The sequence below is a fragment of the Balaenoptera ricei genome, chromosome 1 (assembly GCF_028023285.1).
Source record: "Balaenoptera ricei isolate mBalRic1 chromosome 1, mBalRic1.hap2, whole genome shotgun sequence".
NCBI lineage: Eukaryota > Metazoa > Chordata > Mammalia > Artiodactyla > Balaenopteridae > Balaenoptera > Balaenoptera ricei.
The window spans coordinates 109844194-109869685 of NC_082639.1; the positions used below are offsets into that span (position 1 = coordinate 109844194).

General features: G+C 54.5%; 2 protein-coding genes across 51 annotated transcripts in view; one reads left to right on the forward strand and one right to left on the reverse strand.

Moving 5' to 3' along the window:
* Window positions 1-1288: 1288 nt before the first annotated feature.
* Window positions 1289-12669, reverse strand: CELF3 (CUGBP Elav-like family member 3). 50 transcript variants are annotated; one of them, XM_059931608.1, is made up of 14 exons: window positions 12525-12669; window positions 11208-11290; window positions 6012-6060; window positions 5452-5577; window positions 5235-5314; window positions 4166-4306; window positions 3826-3967; window positions 3430-3579; window positions 2948-3013; window positions 2700-2705; window positions 2582-2640; window positions 2518-2536; window positions 2204-2287; window positions 1289-1416 (listed from the first exon to the last, which is right to left on the reverse strand). In XM_059931608.1, the coding sequence occupies exons 1-14, from the start codon at window positions 12667-12669 to the stop codon at window positions 1289-1291; spliced, it is 1278 nt and encodes a 425-aa protein (XP_059787591.1). The 50 variants fall into 50 exon arrangements, with proteins under 50 accessions (XP_059787591.1, XP_059787393.1, XP_059787560.1 ...); XM_059931410.1 differs by having other exon boundaries at window positions 2144-2287; XM_059931577.1 differs by having other exon boundaries at window positions 2582-2643.
* OAZ3 (ornithine decarboxylase antizyme 3) overlaps window positions 10991-25492 on the forward strand; it is a 51235-nt gene continuing 36733 nt past the window's right edge. The window contains 4 exon segments of the mRNA XM_059931793.1: window positions 10991-11093; window positions 18237-18407; window positions 18902-18978; window positions 23633-23679. Coding sequence (XP_059787776.1) covers window positions 18324-18407; window positions 18902-18978; window positions 23633-23679 — 208 coding nt within the window. The 5' untranslated portion in view covers window positions 10991-11093; window positions 18237-18323.

Genomic DNA, 25492 nt, shown 5'->3' on the forward strand with positions numbered 1-25492 from the left:
GCATCCGCAAAAGGGCGGCAGAGCAGGCCGGGGTGGAACCAGGGCTGGACTGAGGGCTGGAGTCTCGTGGGGGCGAGCGAGACCCCCCAGCCCCTAGGGGGCGCTCTCATTCCTTTTTGGAAAGGAACAAAGAAAGCGAGAGAGAAATGCACGGAACACAGACCACAGTCACCAACCACTGTTGACCAAGCACATCCCGCGAGCTGCCCCCGGCCCTGACTCTGGGCTGGGGGGCGCTTCCCTCCGCGGCCCCCTCCCCAAATAACAAACAATCGGCTCCAAAGACAACACGCTCGTTCCATGCAACTTACAGGGGCCCGGAGCAGGGGTCCGGGGATGGGGGCTTCGGCCGACAATGGACACGGGCCCTGGGCTGGGGGGCCCCCAGGGTGGGAGGAGTTAAGCAGCCAGGATTGGGGGGAAAGGGGGAAAAACAGAAAATGTGGGTATTGTTCTTGGGTTGTGTTTTTTTCAGGGGTTTGGTCCAAAGGAGATTAAACAACACAAAAGTAATGAAAGCTCACAGCTCTGTGGCCATGAGGTTGGCGGGTGGCGGGCAGTGGGGAGGAGGGGACCTGTTAAGTGAAATTCACGGCAGTCCAGCATTCCAGCCGCCTCCACCTGAACCAAAGCTGCTCCCCAGAGCCCTGACACTCGGACTCCCCCCCAGTCTGTTCTGTGTACTCTCCCCTGTCCCATGGGTCTACTGCTACATGAGGGAAATCACCTGGGGTCCAGGGCACCGGGACCTGATGTCCCCACTTCTCAGGACAACAGATATTCTAGGAGCCAGTGATTCTAGGACCCTCCAGTACCCTAAACCAGCCCCCTATTCCCCAAACCCTACTCCCCTAATTCTACTCCAACCTAAAGGAAAACCAGAAAAACAGACACACAAGACACATGGACACTGACCAGACAAACGAGACCAGATATTGGGCAGGTTCTAGGGAGTGGACACAGACATATACAGACCTGGCTCTCTCTGGGGTCACAGTGGGAGTGCGTGTGCGCACGCGCATGCGTGTGTGTGTGCACGTGTGTGTGTGTGTGTGTGTGTGTGTGTGAGAGAGCGAGAGAGAGAGAAAGTGAAAGAGAGAGAGACTTGGGTGATTGAAAAACAGCTGAGGAAGCTGCTCCAGATCCCTGCCTCAAGTGCCCAGAGTCAGGGGTGGGCATCCCTGAGGGTGGTGGGAAAGGGGGTGGGGGCAGTCCAAGTGAGGGCCCTGGCTGCCACGTGACGGGACTGGAGAGGTCACAGGACGGGAGCGGGACCCACCTGGGGCCCTCAGTAGGGCCGGTTGGCATCCTTAGGCCGCTTTAGCTGGACTTTGAGGCGCTTCATGCCAATCTGGAAACCGTTCATGGCCTGGATGGCAGCCTGGGCACTGGCTGGATTGTCGAAACTCACAAAGCCTGAGGTGAGAGGGGCATAAGGCCTGGCCCAACACCAACCCCGCCCTGCCCCCACCCCACCCCACCCCACTGTCCTGTGCTTAGGCCGAGGCCTGCTCTTTGCTTTCCCGTCACCACCCTACTTCCTCCAGGTCTCCCAAATGCCCGGAAAACTGCCCAGCACACAGGAGGCTTTCGGTAAGTAGTTGTTGACAGGCTGAGTGAATGAGTCCAGTCCGGCCTCTCGCACACCCTGGGACATTCCTTTCAGCATTCTTTGAGGGGCGGCAACCCCTTCCTTGGCCTGGATAGCTCAGAACCTGCCTTTTGAAACCTCCACTCCGGACCCTAAATGACTTCTGAAGCCCAGAGGACAAGCACGTCCCCTTTCTCCCCTGAAGCAGCCTTTCAAAGAGTGAAGGCAGCTAAACCCTGCTCCCTAAGCCTTCCTTTTGACAGCTGAACTTCCCCAGTTCCCGAGCCTCTTCCAATCCTCACAGAGCATGGATCTGACCAGTTCTTAAGGAGAAAAGATGTGGTTTTCTGGAGGAAGAGATGGGCCTGGGCAGCAGCTGGTATGGGATGTCAGGAGTGTAAAAACTGGTCCTTTCAGACTCTTGGACAATCTGGATTTCAACTACTGGGTCCATTGCAACCATAAGTGCCTGCAAATGCATCAGATCTTGACCTCATCTGGAGTTTGGCCAAAATGTGCTATATTTTATCTTTTGGATCATCATATTCTTACCAAAACACTTGCTCTGATTGGTGGCCCGGTCAACAAAGACTTTGGCTGAGATGACGTGGCCAAAGGGGACAAACATCTGGAGGATCTCTGAGTCGGTGAACTCCTGGGGCAGGTGGTAGATGAAGATGTTGCAGCCATCAGGGCCTGGGTGGCAGCGGAGACAGAAGGAAGAGCTCAGTGAGTGGGAGACAGACTCAAGGTGCAGGGGGCCAGGGAAGGCAGCCCCCAACATGTGGGGCAGGGCGCCAGCCACCTCCCCTGCCCCCCCCCCCAGTTTCATTCCCACACACGGGGCCAGAGCTGGCCTTGGAGCCCACGGCAAGGGCACCCCATCCCTGAAGGCTCTTGGCTGGGACTCCCCGCCCAGGCCGCACCTTCCCGTTGCTGCTGCTGCTGCTGCTGCTGCTGCTGGGGGGGGGGAGGCGGAGGCTGCTGGGCCACCAGGGCAGGAGGCTGTGGGAACGCGGGCGCCACCAGGCTGTAGGCTGCCGGGTAGGCTGCTGGTGGGGGGAAGACAGAGAGGGCTAATGGGGTTCCTGAGAGGACCCTGCCCCACCTGGCCCTCCCAGCCACGCCAGTCCTCCTCCCCCTCGCCCAGGCCGATGGAGTGGACAGGGCCGAGAGGTGTCGGAGGGGGAGCTGCCTCAGACCGTGCCCGTAAAGGCGTGTGCTCACAGGTATGGCCTGCTGGGAAGTCTGACGGGGCGGCTGGCAGACAGCACGAAGCCCAGACCCAACTTCTGGGCCTCTTTAGCTCTTACCAACCCTTCCACCCAGACCGGGGCCTGCGCTGGGGCTCCTCACCTGTATAGTGCTGCATCCCCGCGTAGGCCTGCTGCAGGGGGTCCACGGGGGCCGCGGGGCTCTGGGCTGGGGAGAGCAGCACTGACCGTGAGGGCGGGGCTGGGACGCCGCTGGGAGCCCCACCAGTGCCTCTTGGAGCAGAGGCCAGGCAGGTGGGGAGGAGAGCCTCATGGGAGAGCATGGGATGTGAAATGAGAGGGTGGAAATGCACAGAGCCGTAGGGAGAGGGGAGAGCCTGGCGTTAGCAAGACTTGAGTCTGTGACTGGCTGTGCAACCCTGGACGAACTCACTTCGCCTCTCTGTGCCTCAGCTTCCCTGGCTGAGACCAGGAAGGAATATCCCTGCCCAGGGTGACAGAGCAGGAGAAAGCGCCGTTATCACCCCACAGCCTGGAGAGGGAAGGTGTGTCATGCCTGCCGGCAGTGAGAGCGGTAGCTGGGATGGTTGCCGGGGAGAGGGGTGGGTAGGCAGAGAACCCCACCTGGGTAGGGGTGAACCCCGTTGGGATACAGAGCATCAGGGGCAGGCTGCCCAGTGGGCTGGGTGGGCACCGGGCTGTAGCCGTTGACGCCCAGGGCAGCAGGGATTGCAGAGACGGGCGTGGCAGCGATGGCAGGAGGGGTGCTGGTTCCTGGGGAAGAGAAAGCGGCAGAGACAGAACAGAGAAGCAGACACACACATACACACAAATGCAGAGAAGCAGTCAACAAGTCTGAGGGCAGAGGGGAGGAAGCAGGCTACTCTTTGACCCCTGAACCCCTCCCAGCCCCCATGGCTTCCCTGAGTGATGCCCTGTGCCCCCCTCCCCTCCCCCACCACGTGGTAGCTCCCCTGACCTGCCCCACTCACACCCAGCCCAGCCCTGCCTGGACCTTACCTGAGGACGGGGTGATGGGGGTGGCGATGAGGCCATTGGCATTGATGGCGGCCATGTGCTGCATCTGCACGGCCGCCATGGTGGCCATGGGGCTGAGGTAGGCACTGTGAGCCGCTACCAGGGCCGCCTGCTGCTGCATCAGCTGGGGACAGGGGAAGCGAGGAGAGTGGGGCCAGCCCCCCTGCACCCTGGCCTGGCTCCCCTCCCAACCCTGGGCCTGGGCATTGGTTGGGGGGGGGGCAGGACGCTGGAGAGCTTGGGGATGGGCCCAACCCAGCACGGGGAGGAGGGGTTGGGGGGCGTGAGGGCGGGGCGGGAGGCAGCGGGCAGTGCTCACGGCCTGGGTGTAGGCGCTGTAGGCTCCGAACTGGAGGGCGATGGGGCTGAACATGCCCAGCTGGGTGGCCACCTGCTGCATTCGGCGGAGACCTCGCTCCTTCTCCGTGTCAGCAAACTTCACCACCAGGCTGGACGAGGCACCCTGGGCACCGGCCCCCCATGTGGTCAGAGGGACAGAGTCGGGGGGTCTCTCTTCCCCAGAGCCCTCAGGACCTGGGCTCAGTTCCACCACACATGGCTTGGCCTCTTTGGGAGGGCAGCCATCACTGTGCCTATGTCAAAGCGGGGAGACTTTCATCCCACCCTCCCCCTGTGCCAGACTGTGCAAAAGACTAAAAAACGTAGAGGAATGTGCTGGGAAAGGGAAAGTGCTCCCAGAATGCAAAGGGCAGTCCTGGCTTCTCCATGAAGATTCTGAGACGGAAATCCTCCCCAGGGTGGATCAGCCACAGCAAACGTTTAACCTCAAGCTCGTCTTGCCTGGTAGCTACCCCACCCCCTTACCTCACCCCATGCTCCCACATCCCAGTCCTCACGGTGTGCTCAGGGATGCAGCCTCAAAGTTTCATACCAGCCTATGCCAAATAAAAACCAGCCTGGAACATTTGCCTCTGCTGGAGAACCTCGAGTTATAGGCAGCTCACCTCCTTGGGAGCCAGCTAGTTCCTTTTGAGAGGTTTGTTCTGCTGGGGGAGCCCTCTGCGAGATCAGTCAGCTGACCCACTGCTAATGTGTGGGGCAGCAGGATGAATGTGCAGAGGGCACGCAGGGCCTCTAAGCAAGTGTCCCGATGCCCAGCCAGTGAGGGGGGGTGAGAGGTGACCAGGGCTGAGGGCTGGAGGAGGCAGGAGAGGAGGGGCTGGGAGATGTTATTGGAAAGGGGAAGCTGTCCCTAAGAGGTTTGATTCTTCTGCCAGAAAATTCTTTTTGAATAATAGTCATTCAATAATAGGCAGTCCGTTCTGGATAGTAAAGACCCTATCCAGAACGGACTGCGCCCTCTGAGCCAGGGTCTTGCGTGGGCCCAGCTAGGCTGGAAGAGGCCTGAGGTCTGGGGCAACGGGACTCACCGGCAGGGTCCGGCTGCTGTGAAGGGTGTTGATGGCTGCCTGGGCCTCGGCGTGGGTCTGGAACTTCACGAAGGCGCAGCCTGGAGAGTTCAAGAGGGAGGAGAAAGGGGTGAGTGCCCACCCTTGAGGGCCCCGACAGTCCCCATTGCCCACGGAACCAGTGGGGGAGGGGCAGGAAGGCGGAGTGCCCGGCGGGGGAGGGGTATCGGTGGGCTACCTTTGCTGGTGCCGTCTGGGCCCCGGAGCACAGTGCACTCGTCTATGGTCCCGAAAGGCTCGAACATCTTCCGGACGTCCTCATCTGTCTGCTGCTTCCCTAGCATCCCCACAAAGAGCTTCCGGTCTTCTGGCGGGTAGGGCACAGGAGGAGGGGCAGGTTCAGGGCCTCCAGGCTGCTTTCCCAGCCCTGCTCCAGCTTGGGGCAGGAAGAGACCCCTCCCCTTCGCCTTCAGCTCTTCCCTGGAACTCCCCTCACCCCGAACCGATGGCTCTAGGGCGTGAAAGAAGGGATGGTTGGGGGATGGGCTGCAGATACATAGACTGGGCATCCCAGTTCTGAAGGACTGACTTGCACTCCACTCTGGGCCTCAGTTTTGCTGTCTCTGCAATGGGCTGGATCACATCCCCTCTGGCCACCCTGACTCCTATGCCCACCTTGACTGGGAACCCTTCAGAATTCTCAGACTTTCTTCCTCAGAAAGCCTGCCCCTCAGCTACTCCAAGTGCTGGGCCTGCAGATTGAGGGAGAAGGATTGAGTCCCAGGGTACAGAACCTACCTCCTCGGCTCTCGCTGTCGGCTGGCTTGACCTGGATCGGCCTGTTCATCTAAAGGAAAGAAGAGAAAGCAACTGCTGGGGACCTCCTCTGACCACCCCAGGAGGCCTCCCCAGGCCAGGACCTGTGGAGAGGCTAGAGGGAGTAAGCCCCAGGCCCAGCCCTCTAAAGTGCTGATGGAAGGGAGGGATGGGGCTTAATCTTGTTTAGGATTAGGACCTGCGGGGATTAGAGGTAGTGGAAGGAGAGGATGTAGAGGAGGATGCTCCTGGGGCAGGACTCTAAGCTCAGGCAGGGCCCCAGATGATTTGCCAGGGAGAGGTGCTGCTCTCCTTAGGGGGAGAGTGGGGCTGCCCATAGGACCCGGGTCCTGAGTTAGAGCCCAGCCAAGGGCTGTTCAGCAAAAGCTGCCTCAGTTCTACAAAGTAGGAGCAACAGAGGCCACCCCCTCAAGCAGCCCCAAGGAAGACTCTAGACTGAGGGAGACCCCACAGATGCCCCGACTTCCTTCTGACCCCTAGAGGTGTGTTTGCGTCTCTTTCTGCCCCCCTACACCCCTTGACCCCAGGGGGAAGGCACTCGGGCAGCACAAAGGGAGCAGATGCCCAGTCTCCGTGGCAACGGGAGAATGCGCGCCATGGCAACCGCCCACTCAGCCTGATTTATCCGTCCCCGTCGCCCTGGCGACCATGGTGACGTCATCACTTCTGCTGCTCCACACACCCGGAGAAGGAGTGGGGAGGGGGGTGGGAACAGGGTATGCTGGGGGTGGAGGATTTGGTGGGGGCTGGGAGGTGGGGGAGGGGCCCAGGAGAGCGTCCTGATTCTGGAGGGAGGCGCTGAGCAGGCCCTGCAGGGGCCATACTGTCCAAGCTCCTGCCTTCCTCCTCCAGATCAAATCCTTGATGTCTCACCGCCAAGACAGCTCTAAAGGAGGAAGTGCTGTCCTGTGCTCTTTCGCGATTCTCCGGGTACCCGGAAGTCCTCCTGAGCTCTACCCTCTCCCTACTCCTGCAGCATCTCCCTTTGTTCAGCCTCCAGTGGAAATGCAGACAGTTCCCCACTCCATGTTCCTGTCTGGTAAGAGGACTTGGGAATGACTCCCGCAGGTTGATTTCCTTAACCAGTGTGGGGAGCATCTTAGGAACTGGAGAGGGAGGGAAGGACTCAGTATTTCACATCTGAAAATATTTTGCTGTTGAAGACTTTGACCGCTGGGGCCACACCTGGCCACCCCACTCATCTGATGGTGGGGCAGCCCTAGTTCTAGTGACCAAAAAAATAAACAGAAAAAACCATTCATCCAAATTCTGAGGGTGGGGCAAAAGTTACCCTCAGGAAAGGCACTGGACTTCGAGGACTGGCTCTGCCACTCACTGGCTGGGTGACCTTGGACAAGTCATTTCTCTCCTCTAGGCCTCAGCTTCCTCATCTGTAAAATGGGCTGGATCAGGCGATTTAGAGTCAGGTTCCCCTCAGCTCTAGTATTCTAGCCTTGAGGTCTTGTGTGTCAGCACTTAAGACGGAGAAGTGCAGAAATGATAGTTGCCCCTGCCCCTTCTCACACTGCACCCTGTTCCCAGGTGTCACGCCATGCCAGTCAGTCTGGCTGGACTCTGCAGGTGAGGTATTTTCAGCCCGGATCAAATCTAGGCCCCACCTCAACCAATACTTCCTCCCTGTCCACCCCTCCCCCCCAGTCTCTAGATCTGAGAGCAGCTGGGTGGGGGGGGGGGCGTTGGAGGGGGAACAGTCACACAAATCCTCCGGCCAATCTGCCCCAGCTTTATCCACCAATCTGGGATTATCCCATCGGAGGTTCAATCTCCTCAGGAGTGCGTGTGAGTTTGTGTGTGTGAGTTTGTGTGTGTGTAGCAAGGGGTGGGGGTCAGACACTCAGGACTCTTGGTCTTTCACTCCCCCTCTCTCCCGTACTCCGGTCAAAGCCATCAGGAAGTCCCCTCACGGGCAGCTCAGCAGCCAGCCCCCCAGCTCCCACTACAGGAGAGGTAGAATCAGCACTGGAGTCACAGCGTCGGGGAATTCTTATGCTCGGCACTAACCCCTTCCCAACAGGCCCCTGGGGATTTGCTGCTCTAGGTGGGGATGGGGAACCTGGGATCCAGAGAGAAAGGATGGTGTTCCCTCCCTGCCAGGCTCCCAGGCACAAAAATAGCATATCAATAAATATCCACAGCTGATATGGATTCGCACAAAAACACACACAAGCGCGCAGACCACAGCACAGACCACGCTGACGGGAGGCTCTCCCCACTCCCTCATAGACGGACTCCTCCCTCAGTGGCCCCCAGTGCCCCGTTCCCAGCCTCTCCTTCTTGGCCTGGCACTTCCTGTGGGAAGCTCAGCCTTTGTTAGCTCAGTTCGGTCACACCTGCCCCCTCCCCTGAGTCCAGCTGGGCCCTGTTTACCGGGCAACCTGGCGCGGGCGCCTCTCTTCCCTAGCTACCACCCGCCAGGTGATAAGCCCTCCCCAGGGCCTCCCAAAGAAGAAGGGGCTATTTATACCCCTACCAAGTATCCCTGAGACCCCTACCAACATGGTCACTTGTAAGTAAGTCCCTCTCACCAATAGCTAAGACCCCACTTCCAAGAAGAGCTCCCCATGCCCACAGATCTAATTTTCCTGAGGGCACAGGCCTGGTGCCCTGCCACCCCCGACTCTAGACTTGCGCCCGGTGTCCCAGACCACACACAGGTCCTCTCCATGGAGCCAGAATCCACCTGCCCAACAGCAAGATGACCGGGAGGACCCATGTCCCCAGAGTGGGATTTTGGCCCAAGTAGAGGGGGAAGCGCAGGCCAGACAGAAGGAGTCCTTCACACCACCACCTCCAGGAGGTCACACCCTGCTCCTAGGAAGAATCCAGGAACCTGTGACAGAGCCTCTCCTGGGAACTCTTAGGGGAGAGAGAAGGAAATGCGGTTCCATGGCCATAGGCCCAGCTCCCATTCTTTCTCTCTGCAGCCTGAAGCATCACTCAAATATGGTGGCATCTTCCAGATTCTGAGCTGACAAAGATGGGGAGAAAGGAGAGCGGGTAAATGCCCCCATTAAAGAAGGAACCTGCAGTCAGAGGGCATGGAGGTTAGACAGTAGGAGGAACTTCCCAACACAGTTGTGCAAGAGCTGGCACACTGGACACACACACACACACACTCACACTCAATGACTATCTGAGGGGAAACACTGCTGCCAGAAGGGCAGGTGGCTGAGAAAAGACCTGGGGGCACAAAGGGTCAGGCAGAGCTTGGTTATAGACATCTGCTCCCCCAAACCCCCAGCACGGGGGGCCCCTTGGAGGATAGAACCCCTCATTTCCTACTAAAGGCTCTGTCAGGTGCCTCTGGATTCTGTCCCCTGGGGCAAGGGCCAAAGCGGAGAACTCAGCCTCACCTGGGAGCTTGGGGCAGGGCTCGACAATTATTAACCGGGGCTCCCTTCTCACTCGCCTCCCACCCTGGGCCTTATTACCTCAGGAAGAGGAGGCAGCGCCTTTCCACACCCAGGGCGTAGCCCTGCCTGAGCCACACAGGCAGCTGGAGGGGGACAGAGCCAGGGCAGAAGCCCCCAGCTGGCACAGATGGCCCTGGGGCTCCTGCCCACCCGGCGCCGTCTCTCTCACCCATGTCCCCACTGCAGTACCCCTGCTTTCTATCTTCTCCCTTGTCCCCCTCTGGTTTCCACAGGGGCTCTGAGAGATAGGAGACAACAGAAAAAGACAGAGAAACGGCAATGGAAATGAAAACTGTTGATTTGTGAGGGGCCTCCCCAGAGGAAAGAGAGAGGAGAGTTGTGAGGTCATGTGATGGGAACCGGGCTTCCCGGGAATTCATGTGCCCAAACACACACACACACACACACGCACGCACGCACGCACGCACGCACACACACACACGCACACACATATGCTTCTTAGAGCCCGAGCCTGCTCACACATACACAGATACTTATCTCTGTGGGCGATGGCTATTCTGGGCCGCCTTGCCCCCGACTGGGATAAGATAGTGGGGTGAAGGTGGGGAGCTGGCAGTGGATCTGCTGTCCTAGTGGTATTTAGGGTTGAGGGCCACAGAGGGTTACAGAGCCATGGAGGGTGTGAAGTTGGGAGTGGTTCTAATTTTCCTAGATCCCCCCCCCCTTTCCCATCTGTTTTGTCTATTTCTCTCCCAGGAAGAGCTGGAGAATCGGGCTCCATCTCCATTCCCACACGAGGGGAGGAGAAGAGGATGTGACAGGTGTGTCTCCAGCACTCAGACTGTGTTTAGCAAATGTTGGCTGGAGGGAAGGGTGGAGTTAGCTCTCAAGAGGTACTTTCCAGGGAAGACAACAGAAGCCGATAGATACAGAAAGGGAGTGGCGCATCCTTTCGCCACAGGATGGGTAACTGGGGGGCAGTCTGAGATTCTTTATTCCTGCCCGTGCCAGCCCAGGCCTGGGACGAGCTGCAAGGCTGCCTGGGAAGCAGACAAAGAGCTCTGACCTTGCAGGAGGGAGGCCACGTCAGAGGCACCCCCTGCCTCCCTGGGCACACTTGGTGGGGTCAGGCCCGATCCTCCACACTGATGACTGCCCCTGCCCTTGTCTGCTGCCCGCTGCCGCCCTCCACAGGGCTTATTCCCAGCCCAGGCCCACCAGGCCCTGACCACCCTGATGCCCTGTGGCACTGTTCCCGCGGCTTTTCCTGGGAGACGCGAGGTGAGCCTGTTGGACCTCAGAAGTCAGCACAGAGATGCCAGGCGGGCAGGCACCAGATGCCCACCTCGGGCCGCAGGCACCCCTCCCCCATTTCACAGCCAGGTTTCCTCCCCAGAGCCAGAAAGAGTGCCTGAGTGCCTCCTGCTCACTCGGCCCTACACTTGGTGTCCAAAGTCTTCTCCCCATGCCTCCCAACCAGCTAAGTCCCTCCTCTAAGCGCTGCCCCAGGGGCAGGTTGGGAAGTGGGGAGAGGGCTACCTCTGCTCTTTGCAAGGGTTATATCTACTCTGCGCATCGCTGTTTTCCTTCTCTCTTGGTGAGAAGAAATGCGTGCATCTTCAGCAAGGAGGAGGGGTGCTACAAGGAGGTAGGGGCTTCCCGGTGATGAGAGGAGGTGGAATATACACTCAGTGTCTTGGGAAGGTGGTGCCCCTTCTAAGGCCCTTCTCAGCCCCCTGGCCTTGAAAAGGCCGGGACTCACCCCTGGAAGCGTCTTCTGTTCGTGCAGGGCGCTCTGGGCCTTCAGGGCTGAATCGCGGGCACAGTATGTCAGGAAGGCACATCCTGAGGAGGGGCAGGGGCAGAGAGACCGGGTCGGGGGTGAGTCCCCGGTCTCCCCTCCCTAAAAGGCCCCCTACCCCCCACGAAACTGAGGACTGGGAAGCTTGTCCCTTCTCGCCACCTTCTGCCTGCTGGGGCGGGGAGGTGTCTGAGAGGGGGTGCACATTCTTCCCCGGAGTCTCTGGGCTGATGAGCACAGGGCAGAGACCCCGAGACCGGGAGGCTTCCATGGTGGGGTGATGGAAGAGGGAGAACGCCTGGGCTGTGGGAGCTGGGGCTTTGTGTGGGGGGAGGAGAAGGGGCATGTGATCTCCAGACAAGTACGTGTAGTGTGGTTTTCTCTCTTCCTTAGCTGGTCTCCTTTCCCCTTTCTCTTTGCCTCCACCTCCCTCCATCTTGGTCATCATCAGCCCTCTCCTCTCCCATTTTCCCTATTTCCTCCTCTCTCTCCAGCTCCATGGGAGGCAGGTGGAGGGTGGAGAGCGGACTAGAGAAGGAAAGGGAAGAGTGGGGAACGGGAGTCCCTGGGCCGGTGGAGGGGGAGGCAGCGTGGCCCCTCTGACTCCCGGTGTCTGGGGCTCTCCAAGGCCTGACCCCAGGCCTGACCCTGCTTAGCTGCACAGCCCTTAGGCCTGAGGCACATCCTCTTTCACCCCCAGCTCCCTTAACTTTCGAGTCCCTACACTTCCCAGATCTTTACCAATCTCTGTCCTTTGTACACTGTTTCCCAGGTCCCTCTCTTTAGTTCTGGAGCTGCCCTGCCCACTCCATGAACATCCACTCTTTCCAGGTTGAGCACCTGACCCTGTGTCCCGACCCCCATCCCAATAGTATCTGAGGCTACTAAGACTCTCAGTCTTGTGCATGCTGCCCCCCTTCACACACACACCCCTGCCCAGCTCCTTATCTCTCAAACCAGCTCTCTCGTTCCTCCATCCTTCCTTGAGTTCATCCACATCATCCCCCTCAACTTTGGGGTCCACATCTCTGCAGCCACCTTGACAACTCTTCCCCCAGAGAGGCTCTCCTTGGTCCTCCACCTGGAGTCCCCTGGTCACCCTAGCTGAGTTCTCTTCTAGCTCCTCCATCCACACTCCCCAGCCCGTGAACTCTTTTCCTTCCAGATCAGCCTTCTCCAGCCACTCCGTCCCTCCAGCCTGGCTTCCCCACCTCCTCCCAGCCTCCCAACCTCCCAGCCCACTCCCTGAAGCCTCTCCAGCCTGGCCTGACCCCTCACCCTTGTGCAGCCCGGTGTACTTGTCCTTGATGACAGTCAGCTCGAAGATCCGACCAAACTGTTCGAAGATGGGTTTCAGGTCCTTTTCCTCCAGATGCCTCGGTATCTGCCCCACAAACAGCTTGATGGCATCCGGTTCCTTCATTGGGGCGGCCCAGGAGAAGGGGCCGAGGGGAGCAGGGAGAGGCCCGAAGGCCAGGGGGAGCTGCCCAGCAAGGAGGCAAGTGGCCGGGGCTGGCTTTCCCTTTGGCCCCAACCACAGTGCTGAGCAGAGGGGCCGCTCTTCACACAAAGGAGGCCCAGGGAGTTGAGGGCTAGGGGTCAGGGGTCTAGGCAGACACTGTCATGCCACCAGGGGGCATAGCCCAAGCAAACGATCTCCCTCCCAGAGATCTGGCAGATATCCCAGGATGGGGGGCAGTGTGGCCAAGACCTGGAGGGTTAGGGTGGTAGCAGGGGCGCTGGGAACTAGGGGTTGAGATTAGAGCTGGAGGTGGAGGAAAGGGCCTGAGGAGGGTGATGGGGTTGCAGGCTGAGGGGTTAGGGTCCTGGTATGGTTGCCAGCAGCGTTGGGGGGGGGCACTCCTGATGTGGGGCAGGTGGAGCTCTCGTTGGCTTCCCTGGGAGGACACCTCCCCTGTGGCTGATCCTTCTGCTGGGTCCGAAGATCCCTGATGCCAGATGCTTGATCTCTGATGGCGGCAGGGCGCCGGGGGTCCCTTTGGCCCTGCCGCCTCCCTTCAGGTCCTCCCCTCAGCCCCCCTCCCACCCCCACCCCGGTCCCCGGGCCTGGGCTGCTGCTGGCTGCTCCCGCCGCTGGGGCTGCCTGCTTTCCCGGTCACCTGGGTCCCGGAGCTCTGCTCTCCGGCCGCGCTCTCCTCAACAAAAACCTCCCCCCTCCACACCCCCCTCCCCACTCCCACCTCCTTTCCCCTGACATCAGTGATGTCAGTCTCAGGGGTGGAAGACAAATTCTCTACCCTGGAGAGGGACGCACAATCCAGACAAGAGCCACGCCCTCTTTCTATCTCCTTCCTCCCTGACTCCCTTCCCACCCCCAGAAGAGCAGCTGGTCCTGTTGATAATAACCCTTCCCCCATCTTACTCCCTAATCACGAGTTGGGCAAGGCACTAAGATGGAGAATTTATAGAGGAGCCCTAAGATGGGGTCCATTGTTCCGGGGGCTGGAGCTGTCCCCGGTGCTGGAAGAGAAGACCCAGGAGAGGGGAGCAGGGGGGAGGAAGAGAGAGGAGCTGGCATCTGGGGAGACTGAGAGTGGGGAGCCAAGGGAAGAAAACAGGGAAAAGAAGATGGCATAGAGACGGCTGGGCAGGTTAGGGGCGGGTGAGGAGAAGGGTGTAGCTGGGGAGGGAAGCAGGTCGCAGAGCCTGGGGGAAAGGGCAGAAGGGACCGAGAGAGAAAGATGGAAAGGGGGCTGTGGAAGAGAGAGCAGGGTGAGATGAGTGCAGAGAGGGAACTGTGTTTTCCAGAAAGGGAAACAAGAAAAACTCGATCTTGCTGGCATTTGCCGACGCCCCCTTCTCGCCCTCTGGGGGGTTTGTGTGTATAAGTGCGTGGGCAGGGAGGCAGCAGTGGTGACAGCGGGAGCTCGCACTTGGAAGCTGCTTGAAGACCAGGACACTGTTTAATTCAGCTTTTACTGTTCACAGTGTCTAGCACAGTGTCTTGTTCACACGTAGTAGGAGCTTAACAAATATTTCTCGAATAAGTAGTCGATGCCAAGAACCTCTGATGAGAGTAGATTCCTGATTCCTTCAGTGGGCAGAATCACAGCTGGCAAGCTCCCTTTTAGGGCAGAGGAAACCCCAAAATTCCTTCCTTCTGCTTCTCCCCTCCCCCCCACCCCAGTTATGTTCCCTGACTGGGACTCTCTAATTGAGTCAGGTAACAAAGAGGGATGGGGGAAGCATATTTGGGGGCCATTACTCCCCTAAACAGTTAAACTTCTATAGATGATCAGTTTGCCCTGTGATGTCGAGAGAGCTTGACCCCTCTGTACACTGGGCTCACTCACAGCTCCCCCTCAATGCAGGCAAGGCAGCCCTTGCCTGCCATCAGGTGCTCACCGACCTGGGCTCACAGCTTTTGTGGAACTCCCTGCCTCCTGTCACCCCTTCTTCACCCCAGAATGGGGCTGATGTCTCCACAGTGGTGCTGGTGTCTCTGAAATCTGTCCCACCTGAATCCCAGCAGCCCTGCCTCAGCTCTCTGGACAGGCAGGCTTTTCTTCTGGAAGGGAATTAATAGTACTATCACTTAGATGGCTCTTACGGTGTTGGTCCGTGTCATAGGCCTTGTTTAAGTGCTTTATATTTACTAACTTGTTTAACCCTAAGCATCACCCTATGATGTAGGTCCTATTGTTATCTTCGAGTAAAGATGAGGAAACCAAGGCACAGAGAGATTAAATGACTTGCCTAAGGTCACACACTGGAAAGAGGTATAGCTGAGAGTGGAGCCCAGACAGTGTGTTTCCAAGTCCATGTGTTTAACTTCCCTGTCAAATCTCCTCTTGGGAATGGGGGGAGTGGTTGAGCCTGGCCTTTCTTCCTCTTGTGTCTTCATTTGAGCCCTGGGTGAGAGCTATCCTTCCTTCTACTGCTTGATTCTCCATTAACCACCATCCATCCTTCCCTAGCATCATTTCTGTGGCCTGAAGCCACATTCTGACAGATATGTATGTTTGAGTGTGAGCGTGTGTGTGTGTGTGTGTGTGTGTATGTGTAGACATGTTTACACTTTATGGTATGGATGTCCAGGTCCTCCCAATAGGGTCCTCTAAAATGGGTGGGTGGGGGGAGATGGAAGAGGACCCAGTGCAGGGTGGTCAGAATATGCGATGGCAGTGCCAGGGAGTCAAGAGGGCAAATACATCTGGAAAGTAACTTTCCACTCATCTCCCCACCCCCACTGCTCCTTCCCTTGCCTCCTAATCTGATCTTGGTATTTATGGAGATGCTAAACAGATCACGCCCTCTGAGGATGGAGCCTAGGAAGACCCCATGGCCCTGTTGATCTCATTACTCTGTGTCTTGTCAGCAGATCTGCCGCCCTGCTGCTCATTCAGGCTTGGGGCTAATCATATTAATTGAAATATTAAACATTCACAAAAATGAATTATAATGAACTCTCCTCACTCCTCCTCCCAGTCAGCAATTGAGGAGACAGCTGCAGGCAGCAAAACGCCTCCAATCCTTCGCTTAGTTTGTGGTCCCCAGATGGAAGGCTTCAGTCTGAGAGGAGAGGCGGGGTTTAGGAGAGAAGAGGTGGGAGCTCTCTTCAGGCCCTCCTTGCTGGGCGACTGTGGGCACATCTCTGTTGTCCTTCAGGCTGTAGGGGAAGGAAGCCCTGTGGGGTGAAGACTGGGGGGGAAAATGACCCAGAGGCGCATACTGGGGAATTGCTCTCCAGGAGGAGATGAGGCTTCCAACTAGGTTCCTCCAAGGTACTTTCTCTGCCCACCATCCCCAAGCTCACCCTCTTTCTTATTCTCTGCACTCAATGTGAAGATGCCCTACATTAAATGATTATTGACTTTATAAAGAGAGAGCTCACTCCTGGTTTTAGATTCTTAGGAAATGAGACATGCTAAATAATTGGGGTACTTTTCAGAAAGGTCAAAATGTAGTGATGGTATGTGTGGGCAGAATGACTAGTCACCAAATACTTGCTGGTCTCAATAATTGAAAACAGAGTGAAGACTTCTGTAGCAGAATCTGTGAGAGTGTACAAAGAATTGATTATATAATCTTCCTTCCCTCAAGTGGCTTCTACCTCAAGTGGAGAGGTAAGAAAGGCCAACACAATTTACAATAGCGAGAACTGAGGTGCTGTTAAAAAAAGAAAAGTAGCTTCTCTCATTTACACATATGTGTCTTTGGGGTTTGGGCCATGGGATGTGGTCAGTCAAGAAAGGCTTGACTGATTCTCAAAGCATAAGAAGATCATAGCCTAGCAGAAGGAAGACATTAATTATTTTATGCATGGGGTTGGGGGATGGAGGGAATTGTGCATGTGTGTGTGTGTGTGTGTGTGTGTGTGTGTGTGTGTGTGTGTATGTGTGTGTAGATTTGACAGTCCAGACCAGCACCCTTTACTATAATGCAAGCTATATATATAATTTAAAAATTTCTAGTAGCCACATTAAAAAAGTGAAAAGAAAAAGTGAAATGACTTTTAATAATATATTTTATTTAACCAGTATATTCAATATATTATTCAACGAGTTTTTATGATATGTCCAAAATATTCAACATGTAATCAATGTAAGGATTATTAATGAGATATTTACATTTTAAAATACCAAGTCTTCAAAATCCAGTCAGTGATTTACACTTACAGCTCATCTGACACTTTCAGCAAATTTCAAGTGCTTAATAGCCACAGGTGGCTCGTGGTGACCACATTGGACGGTGCAACTTAGAGGTTCTAACACTAGCTTCTCTGGGGGGGTGGAGGGGTGGGAAGAGACAGGTCTTGGCCAACAGGAACTATCACCTCTGATTAACCTCTGCTCCTGCCTAAAAAAATCACTTCTGACAGATGGCAGCTTATCTACCTCTCACTATAACTCTCGCTCCTAAAAAACAATCAAAATGATTACTACCCAGATGGGGTTTCTGAGAAGAGGTTTGTAGCCCACTATTTAATCTACTTCTTGAGGTTTTTTCCTGGCTTGGGAACTGCCAACATTTTCACTTTTTTTTTTGGCCACGTTGCGCGGCTTGCGGGATCTTACTTCCCCGACCAGGGATTGAACCCAGCCCCAGCAGTGAAAGCACGGAGTGCTAACCACTGGACCGCCAGCGAATTCCCTCCTCAGTCTTTTCTGAGAGGCAGATCGCAGGGAGACCCCCTCCCAGGCCATGGCCTAATGCTGGGCTTGTTAAGCTCTTTCCTTGCTCCTTGGGCAGTTTTCACAAATCTAAAAAGACTGCCTCCTTTTGGGCTCTCTTCTCTGCCTCTCAGAAGGTCTCTGCTGCTCATGATCTCTGGGGGGTGTAGAAATTCAGCACTTGTGTGTATTGTCAGACAGCCTCCTGCCCTTTCTAGGCGCTATTTTCAGCTCTCTGGCTTTCTGTCTCACTTTCTCTTCTTAATTAGATAGCAGAAGAACACATCTTGAAGACCAACTGCCTTTCCCGTCCCCTACTCCATTGGGAGTGGGAGACATGATTTAGAATTTATAAGGAGCAGTTAATCTACACAAGAAAGTCAGTCCAAGAGGGGAAACTTCTGGCAGCATGTCCCCAGGTCCTTTCCAGCATTTTTAGTCTGAGAACATTCCTTCCTTTGTAGAACTCGGTTCATTCCATCCTATGGGGTGCTTTCATGTTGTGTTAAGAATCCAAGACTTCAGGGTCAAGTGTCTGCACTTGAAGGATGGAGGGGTTTGGCTTCCGGGCCGGTGGAAAGGGAAGAAGCCTAGATTCTCCTTCCCCACTACTAGGCTTAAAGTGAGAGTCAGGAACCAGATTCTGGGAGACTCTGCCTTAGGAATCCCTTTTCCAGTTATGCTCTAGAGCTAAAGAAAAAACTATTTGAGGTTGGGTGGGGTCAACAAGAAGGGCTCATTTTCATATACAGTCAAGCTGGGAATTCAGTCCCCAAATCTGGGGAAGGGGATCCTTTAGACACCCTCCTGAGCTTCCTCCTCGGCTTCAGAGTGGCCCCCTTATTTCTTCCCTCAGCCCCGCCCCCTGCTGGAGAGGGCGGGTCCAGGCCGGGGGCGGGTCCTCACCAGCCGCGCCTCCCGTCGCCTTGACGACCGCGACAAGATGGCGACCCTGCCGGGAGGGATTCAAGGGCTGTACCCCGAGGCGCTGAGCCCCGAGCAGCTGGAGAAGCTGCGCGGCTTCAAGGTGGGTGAGGCCCCGACCCCCGCCTCCATTAGAGTGCAGCTCCCCTGGCTAAGGGCCCCAGAGAAAAGGGACGTGGAGCCTGTTCTCAGACAAAGGGGTGGAAGGCTGGGTGGGTGGGGACACCCCCGGCGGACCCCTAGGCTTCTGGGCTCCTGAACAGAGCCCGACAGGCGCCTGAAAGTGCCGAAAAAAACTTAAACAGGGATGGGCCAGAGAAATGGACCGAAATGACTGCCGGATACTTTAACTTAGATACAAACAAGAACTTCCCAACGGTAGAGACCCCGACCTTAGTTAAGGCCCCTAAGCCTGAGCCGGAGGCAGCATTGAAGATGTTGATCTGTAAGAAGACAGATGGCTTAAATGTTCAAACATCCTGCGAAGAGACCCGGGTTAAGTGCGCACGTTGTTTCCCCAAGCCCTCCACACCTCCAGGGCTTGAACCCTGAAATCTTTCGCCTCATGAAGCATGACCTTTTGCTCTTGCCCTCCAGATTCAGACTCGGATTACTAATGAAAAGTACCTAAGGACCCACAAAGAAGTGGAGTGGCTCATAAGTGGTTTCTTCAGGTAGGTGGTTTTCAGACTGGCCTTGAGCAAATAGTGGAAATCTCGTTGGGGATGGATGAGTGTGAGTGACCTCTTCTTTCTTTAAACATTACTTGTTGCTTCCTTTAGGGTCTGAAGGTTAGAAAATATCCTGAGATTGAATATTTTCTAGCGCTGGGGTCTGTGGCACCCAGGGTTTTCTTGTTATCTCCAGAGGTTTCCTTCAGTTATCTCAAAATTCTCAAAAATATTAATATGCATTCACTTTAGCTCTAAGGATAAATACATACCTTCCAACACTTGGAAGAGGGAATTTGGCATTGAGAAACTCAGCAGGCAGCCATTGGGTGTAGACCCCTATTCTCTATCAGAGGCATTTAACAAGGTCACTAGAACTTAAAAAAAATTCAGACGTCTGGCCTTTCTCTACCTGAGAACATTGGTGTGGAAAGACTCCCAAGGGTTGGAAGCCACTCCCTTGTAAGTCATGGGGAAAAGAAAACCATTTTCCACCATGTCTTGGAGCACCTTTTTCCTTCCCCCACAATGCCTTTCAGCATGGCATTTGCTTCAATGGAAAATATTCCTAATAGGTTGAAAAGCAAAGAACTGAGGGAAAAAAAAAATCATGGAGCATCAATGGATGAAAACAATAGAGCTATGTCGAATACTGTTTGGCTACAGACAGATAGGCAAGATTTAAATAATAATGGCTTCCATTTCCAGGCACTGCTATTGGTTTCCTACATTAGCAGTTATCACATTGTATAATTGCATTGTCGATCTTTTCTTTCTCTCCCTGGAGCAAAGCTCTAAGCTGGTGGAGCCATGTTTGTGTCCCCAGGGCCCACAGTGTATGACATTTTGGTACATTTTTGCTGATCCTCCTAGCAAAGATAGTTTATTATCACTTCCATTTTACAGGTGAAATACCTTCCCCAAATTGCTGAACCAGGATCCAAACCCCTGGTTTTTCCACTGTGTTGCACCGTAAGCGCACAGGAGCTGGGGAGCCAGAGGTAGGGCTCTCCTTTGTCTTTTTAAAAGTAGCCCTGGAGGGGTGTCTTTTTTCCATGCTTCATTGTTCTTCAAAGTGGCAGCCGATTCTCAGAGGGCAGATAGGGGAAGGGGAAAGGGAAAATGGAAACCTGTCTGTGAGGTTTGGTTTTTTTGGGCCAGGGGTAAGGCTTGGGCAAAAGATAGTTTAGGGGTCCTCTGTCAGTGTCGGCCCTGGAGATCAGGCCATCACTTTCTGTACCTTTTCTTCTAAAGGGAGATAAAGGATGACATCTTTCCTATCCTGGGGAGCTTGCAATCCAAGTTAGGAATGATTCCAGCTGCGAGATTGGGGATAGATGTTAAAACCTGAATTAACGCACCATTTGCAATGTTCACAAACAAAAGGATTAGAACCCTTGGGGGTGGTGAATGAAGAGGGTGTTGTTTTAGTCACATGGCAGGGGTGGCCCTGCTTCTCTGCCCAGGAACAGTTTCCAGGAGGAGCTGGGTGCAAAGACAGCCCTAGGCATCTTCCCTTTCCTTCCTTATCATCCCCCTCCCTGGGCCAGGTAGGCCACCAGGCTTCTCCTTTTGCTGTCCCAGAAGCTCCTCTCGTGAAATCCTCCTGGCCCCTTTTAGGCCTTTCTCTTTCTGAAGGGGAGGTGAGAGGGGAGAGGAAGTGTTTGAACTTTGGCGGTTTGCTTTTGGTTTTTTTTTGGTGTGATTGTTATTTCCTTTGGATGATACCAGAGTGAACCAGAATCAGCCCCTCATCTGCATTGGATGCTTCAGATGGTCCTTCCTGTGAGAAAAGAGGAAGGGAGAAGAGGGGACAGAATCCTGGGCAGTGTGCCTGTCCTCACCTGTCTGCAGGTCTCTGCTGTACACTCACTGCAAGCCATGAGAAGCCCCACGCTGTTTTTGTTGGGAAGCAAGCTCACCACTTGGGTTTTGCAGATCCTAATGATTTATGGCCATTCAGCCACAACTCTCCAGTCTATATTCATATATACAGTATATGGAACTCTTAATGCCTTGAATTTTAGAACTGAAAAATGGAAGAAATAGGGATCTAACTTCTTTTAGGCACCCAGAGAGCTCAGGTTTTAGGCTGGAGATATGATAACAAAGTGTGAAATTGTAGACAGGCTTTATTAGGTGTTTTTGTAAACAGCCAGGCAGATGAATCTTCCCAGACCATAGCACGGATCATATCATTCCTTGGCTGGAAAAATCTTCAGTGGATCCACAATATTGCCTTTTTTTTTTTTAAACATTCTATTGAAATATAAAGTACAGACAAGTGGCATATCCTAAACTGGATGAACTTTCGCAAGCTGAGAACACACATGATACTAGCGTCCAGATCAAGAACTAGAACCTGACTAGCACCTCAGACCCTTTGTGGCCCCTTTCAGTCACTTCCTCCAAAAAGTTAGCCAGTATCCTGACTTCTAATCACACAGATTCATTTTGCCTTTTTGTCTACTTTATACAAATGGAATTCCACAATATGTGCTCTTTTGTGCCTGGCTTCTTTTGCTCAGCAGTATCTTTTAGATCCTCCATTCTCGTTGTAGTATTCCACTGTGTGACTCTACCACGCTTTGTTTATCCATTCCCATTGTCTCTCTCTTTTTTAAAAAATAAATTTATTTATTTATTTATTTATGGCTGCGTTGGGTCTTCGTTGCGGTGCGTGGGCTTCTCATTGCGGTGGCTTCTCTTGTTGCGGAGCATGGGCTCTAGGCCCATGGGCTTCAGTAGTTGTGGCACTCGGGCTCAGTAATTGTGGCTCGCAGGCTCTAGAGCGCAGGCTCAGTAGTTGTGGCGCATGGGATTAGTTGCTCCCTGGCATGTGAGATCTTCCCGGACCAGGGCTCGAACCCGTGTCCCCTGCATTGGCAGGCGGATTCTTAACCACTGCGCCACCAGGGAAGCCCCCCCATTGTCTCTCTCTTTTTTAAAAAATTTATTCATTTATTTATTTATTTTTGGCTGCCATGGGTCTTCCTTGCTGCGCGTGGGCTTTCTCTGGTTGCGATGCATGGGCTTCTCATTGCGGTGGCTTCTCTTGTTGCGGAACACGGGCTCTAGAGCACAGGCTCAGTAGTTGTGGCGCATGGGCTTAGTTGCTCCACGGCATGTGGGATCTTCCCGGACCAGGGCTTGAACCCTTGTCCCCTGCATTGGCTGGCGGATTCTTATCCACTGTGCCACCAGGGAAGTCCCCCCACCATCGTCTCTTGAACTGAGTATGAATGTCTCTCTCTGGTCTTCAAGGCCCTCCATACTAGGGCCTCCTTCGCTTCCCACTACTCCCTGCACGTGCCCCCACTCCAGCCAGACTGGACCTCTCTGATCATTCCACCGCCCTCTGCAGGGGCACTGACACTCCCTGAGTGCTCTTCTAGACCCTGGGGAAACAAAGGTGGATACCACCCAGTTCCTACCCTCTGGAGTTCACTGTCGATAGGACATGGGCAGTTCCCTTTAATTTTCGGGCCTTTATTCCTGCTGCTCCTTGGTCTGGAAGGCTCTTGTCCCTCAGCCCTTGTCCCATGTGTACCTCAAGGGCGCTCTCAAACGCCAGCTGCTCTGTGAGGATTTGGGGGTCTTGCCGTAAGGAATCACTCTCTCTCCTCTGATCTCCCGGCACACTATTTCATACCCTGGAGGTTACTTGGCCTTTTGGACATTTGGGAACTTACCCATTTCCTTTCACTTGACTGTAATTCCTTTGAGGTGGGGCTATATTTTATCTTTGTAAAATCAATCCCTCATATCTTATAGAGTGACTTACACAGAATTTGTGCTCAACAATTCTCAAATTGAATTGAAGGAGAAGAAGGGAAGCAAAATTCTTGAACCTTGGGAGGCAGGGGCCTCCTGGGCAGGGAGGGCCGTCCATGCTGGTGGGGCAGGGCAGCCACGGCCACAAGGCCATGTTGTAGAGCACTGGCCTTGGAACCACAAGACCTGGGCCTCCTCTCCTTTATTTACTTGCTTTATGAGCTTGGGCAAATGGTCAACCTTTTGAAAGCTTGCTTTCTTCATATGTAAAATGGGGCACAGTCATTGCTGTTTCCCAGAGTGTAGAGTGAGATAATGTTTGTGAACGAGCTTTATGGGCTATAAAAGTCGGTGGGCTATAAGGCAGTTTCAGCTTCCCAGTGGCACCGGCACCGTGGGTTTTGTCCCAGCGTCCACTGTATGCAGGGCCAACAACCATCTCAAGTCTGTCTTCTCAGCGTGGTTTACTGTGCCCTCCCCCCCACCCGTGGCGGTTCCTGGTTACACTTCCTTGGAAGGTTGTGGGTTGCACATCTATCCCACCACACGTGAGTCCCTCGAGGAGGAGGCAGCGAGCTCTTCAACTTGCTGCCCGGCCCAGGCCTGGTCTCTGGTTCTGTGAAATGTTTGCGGAGTGAATGACAAGCTTCACTTGGCTGCAGCACTCGCTGTCTTGTGAGGTGAGCATTCCCTAGGCTTCTTGCCATTTAGAACGTCTTGCTCCTGGCCTCAGATCCTGACTAGAAGGAAAATCACGAAGGAAAGGGTCCTTGGCAGGAGTCCTCCGGCTTTCCGCCTGCCACGACGGATGTGTCTCAGGTCATCTGCCCCAACAGTGCAGGACCTGCTTTACCTCCTCCCCTTATCCCTTGATGTTTTCCAGAGAAATGTTTTTGAAAAGACCAGACAACATTCAAGAATTTGCTGCAGGTGAGTAAGGCAGAGTCCATTTTGGGCGTTTGATAAACGAGCACCAGGAGTGTTACTGTGAATTTAGACTCGGACAAGCCCAGGATTCTCCCTGCAGAGTCTGGGGTGCTTCTTTATCCAGTGTCTCCCAAGGGAGCTTTTTTCAAAAGGCTCTTTCCTCAATGTCATTTCCTCAAAATGAGGACAGATAAGAAAGGAGGCAGAACTTCCTCGTGGTAAAGACTGTTAAGAATTTTGAGACTCCCTAAGGAACAGACTGGCAGCTCTTTCCCTGGGAATCTTAAAGCAGGGTTCTCAACCCTGGCTGCACATTAAAATCATCTGGGGAACTTTTAAAAAATACCGATGCCCGGGCCCACCCCCAGAGGTTTTTATTTAATTAGTCTGGGGTGGGGCCGGGCGGCCACAGTTTTAAAGACTCCCCAGGTGATACTAATGGGCTCCGCTGCCCTGAGATGGCTTGAGGTCAATGGTATTTAAAGGGAAGGGGCTGGGCTCGATGATTTCTTGGGTCCTTTTAGCCCTGGGATTACAGCCTCAAACCGTTTCTGACTGAATCTAAGTATGTCTTTGCTGCCACAGCAGATGCTGCCTCTGATTCACGTTATGCTGGGTATATAAAAATCCTCTTCTGTCGTCATCCTGCAAGAGCCTGGCTCTCCTCTGAGAGGATATTCTCAGAGAGGGCGTGATGTCTCAGAGACAGGAGCCAGCAGGCCGAGCTGAGACAAGAATAACACTTGGTATTTATTTGGGCCCTAAGATGGGCCTGGAGCAGAAAGCCAGAAACTCCCTCAGCCCTCTGATGGCTCCCTGTGCGTCAGCAAGCTGACAGGCCAGCGGCAGGGCGGTGTGGAGGGGACAGGGGCCGTCCTGTCAGCCCTTGCTGGGAACGCTGGAGCTGGAGGCTCAGAACTTCTGGGGGGGGCGCGGGGAAGACAGCGACCTTGGGATTTGCTGTGGCATCTCATATTACATTGTAAAGCAGGACCACCAGTAACAGTCCTGCTAAGACAGAGCCGTCCTGGCTTTTTAGCAGAGTGAGCTGTCTCTCGCCTAGTCTTTTTCCCTTGGGTTTAGATGATTTCTTCTTTTTAATTCTTATCCCAGACTATTTCACGGATCCAAGACTTCCCAACAAGATTCACATGCAGCTAATTAAGGAGAAGAAAGCGGCTTAATTAGCAAAATCCTGATGCTCAGCTGTTGAGAGAGAACAGAAAGAATCCAGCCTCGGGGTGGGTGTTAACCTCACTTACAGTCAGAGGCTTCTTTACTCCTGTGAAAATAAGCACTGGCTCCTCGGCCCAGGGTGTGAAAGAAACCAAACAGAGATGCTGCAGAGAAGTTCTGTGCAAGTGTTTCATTTTCCTGACACTACTTTGGGGAATGTGAAGAGAGGCCCAGGGTTTGTCTGGCATGTCCGTGTCAGGGAGAGACATCCGTCTTCTTAATCTAGTGACATGGATCAAGAGAATGGAAGTGGAGTAGTTCTGGAGGAAAGAGAGAGCCAGGGAAACGGGGTGGGATCCGCTAGTATCAAGGGCCTGCTCTCAGGCTGCAGAATTCCTGTGTGCTCCTGCAGGTGGCCTTTTCCTTGTGTCTTTGGCGGCGGGAGTAGAAGGGCTTTCCCACTGCTTCTGTCAAGGGTGGGGGCAGTTTCCCTCGTTGCATTTGGATTGGGCGCTTTCCTGCCCCCTTCATCGTCAAACCAGGCTACGCCGTGAGGGCCATCACACATTTTTCGGGCAGGATTTCTGAAATGATTTTGAAGGTTGGGATTTTTAAATGTGAAGTGGGAAAGAGCCACACT

Bases quoted from the DNA above. Each gene is read 5' to 3' on its own strand.
- CELF3 (XM_059931346.1), bottom strand. From the start codon at position 12,669: ATGAAGGAACCGGATGCCATCAAGCTGTTTGTGGGGCAGATACCGAGG. The intron at 5,620-6,002 runs GTACCCTGGGAC...AGCAGCCTGGAG, and splicing joins GAGCCGAGGAGGTAGGTTCT to GCCCTGAACCTGCCCCTCCT. The intron at 3,968-4,162 runs GTGAGCACTGCC...CCCTGTCCCCAG, and splicing joins ACAGCGCCTACACCCAGGCC to CTGATGCAGCAGCAGGCGGC.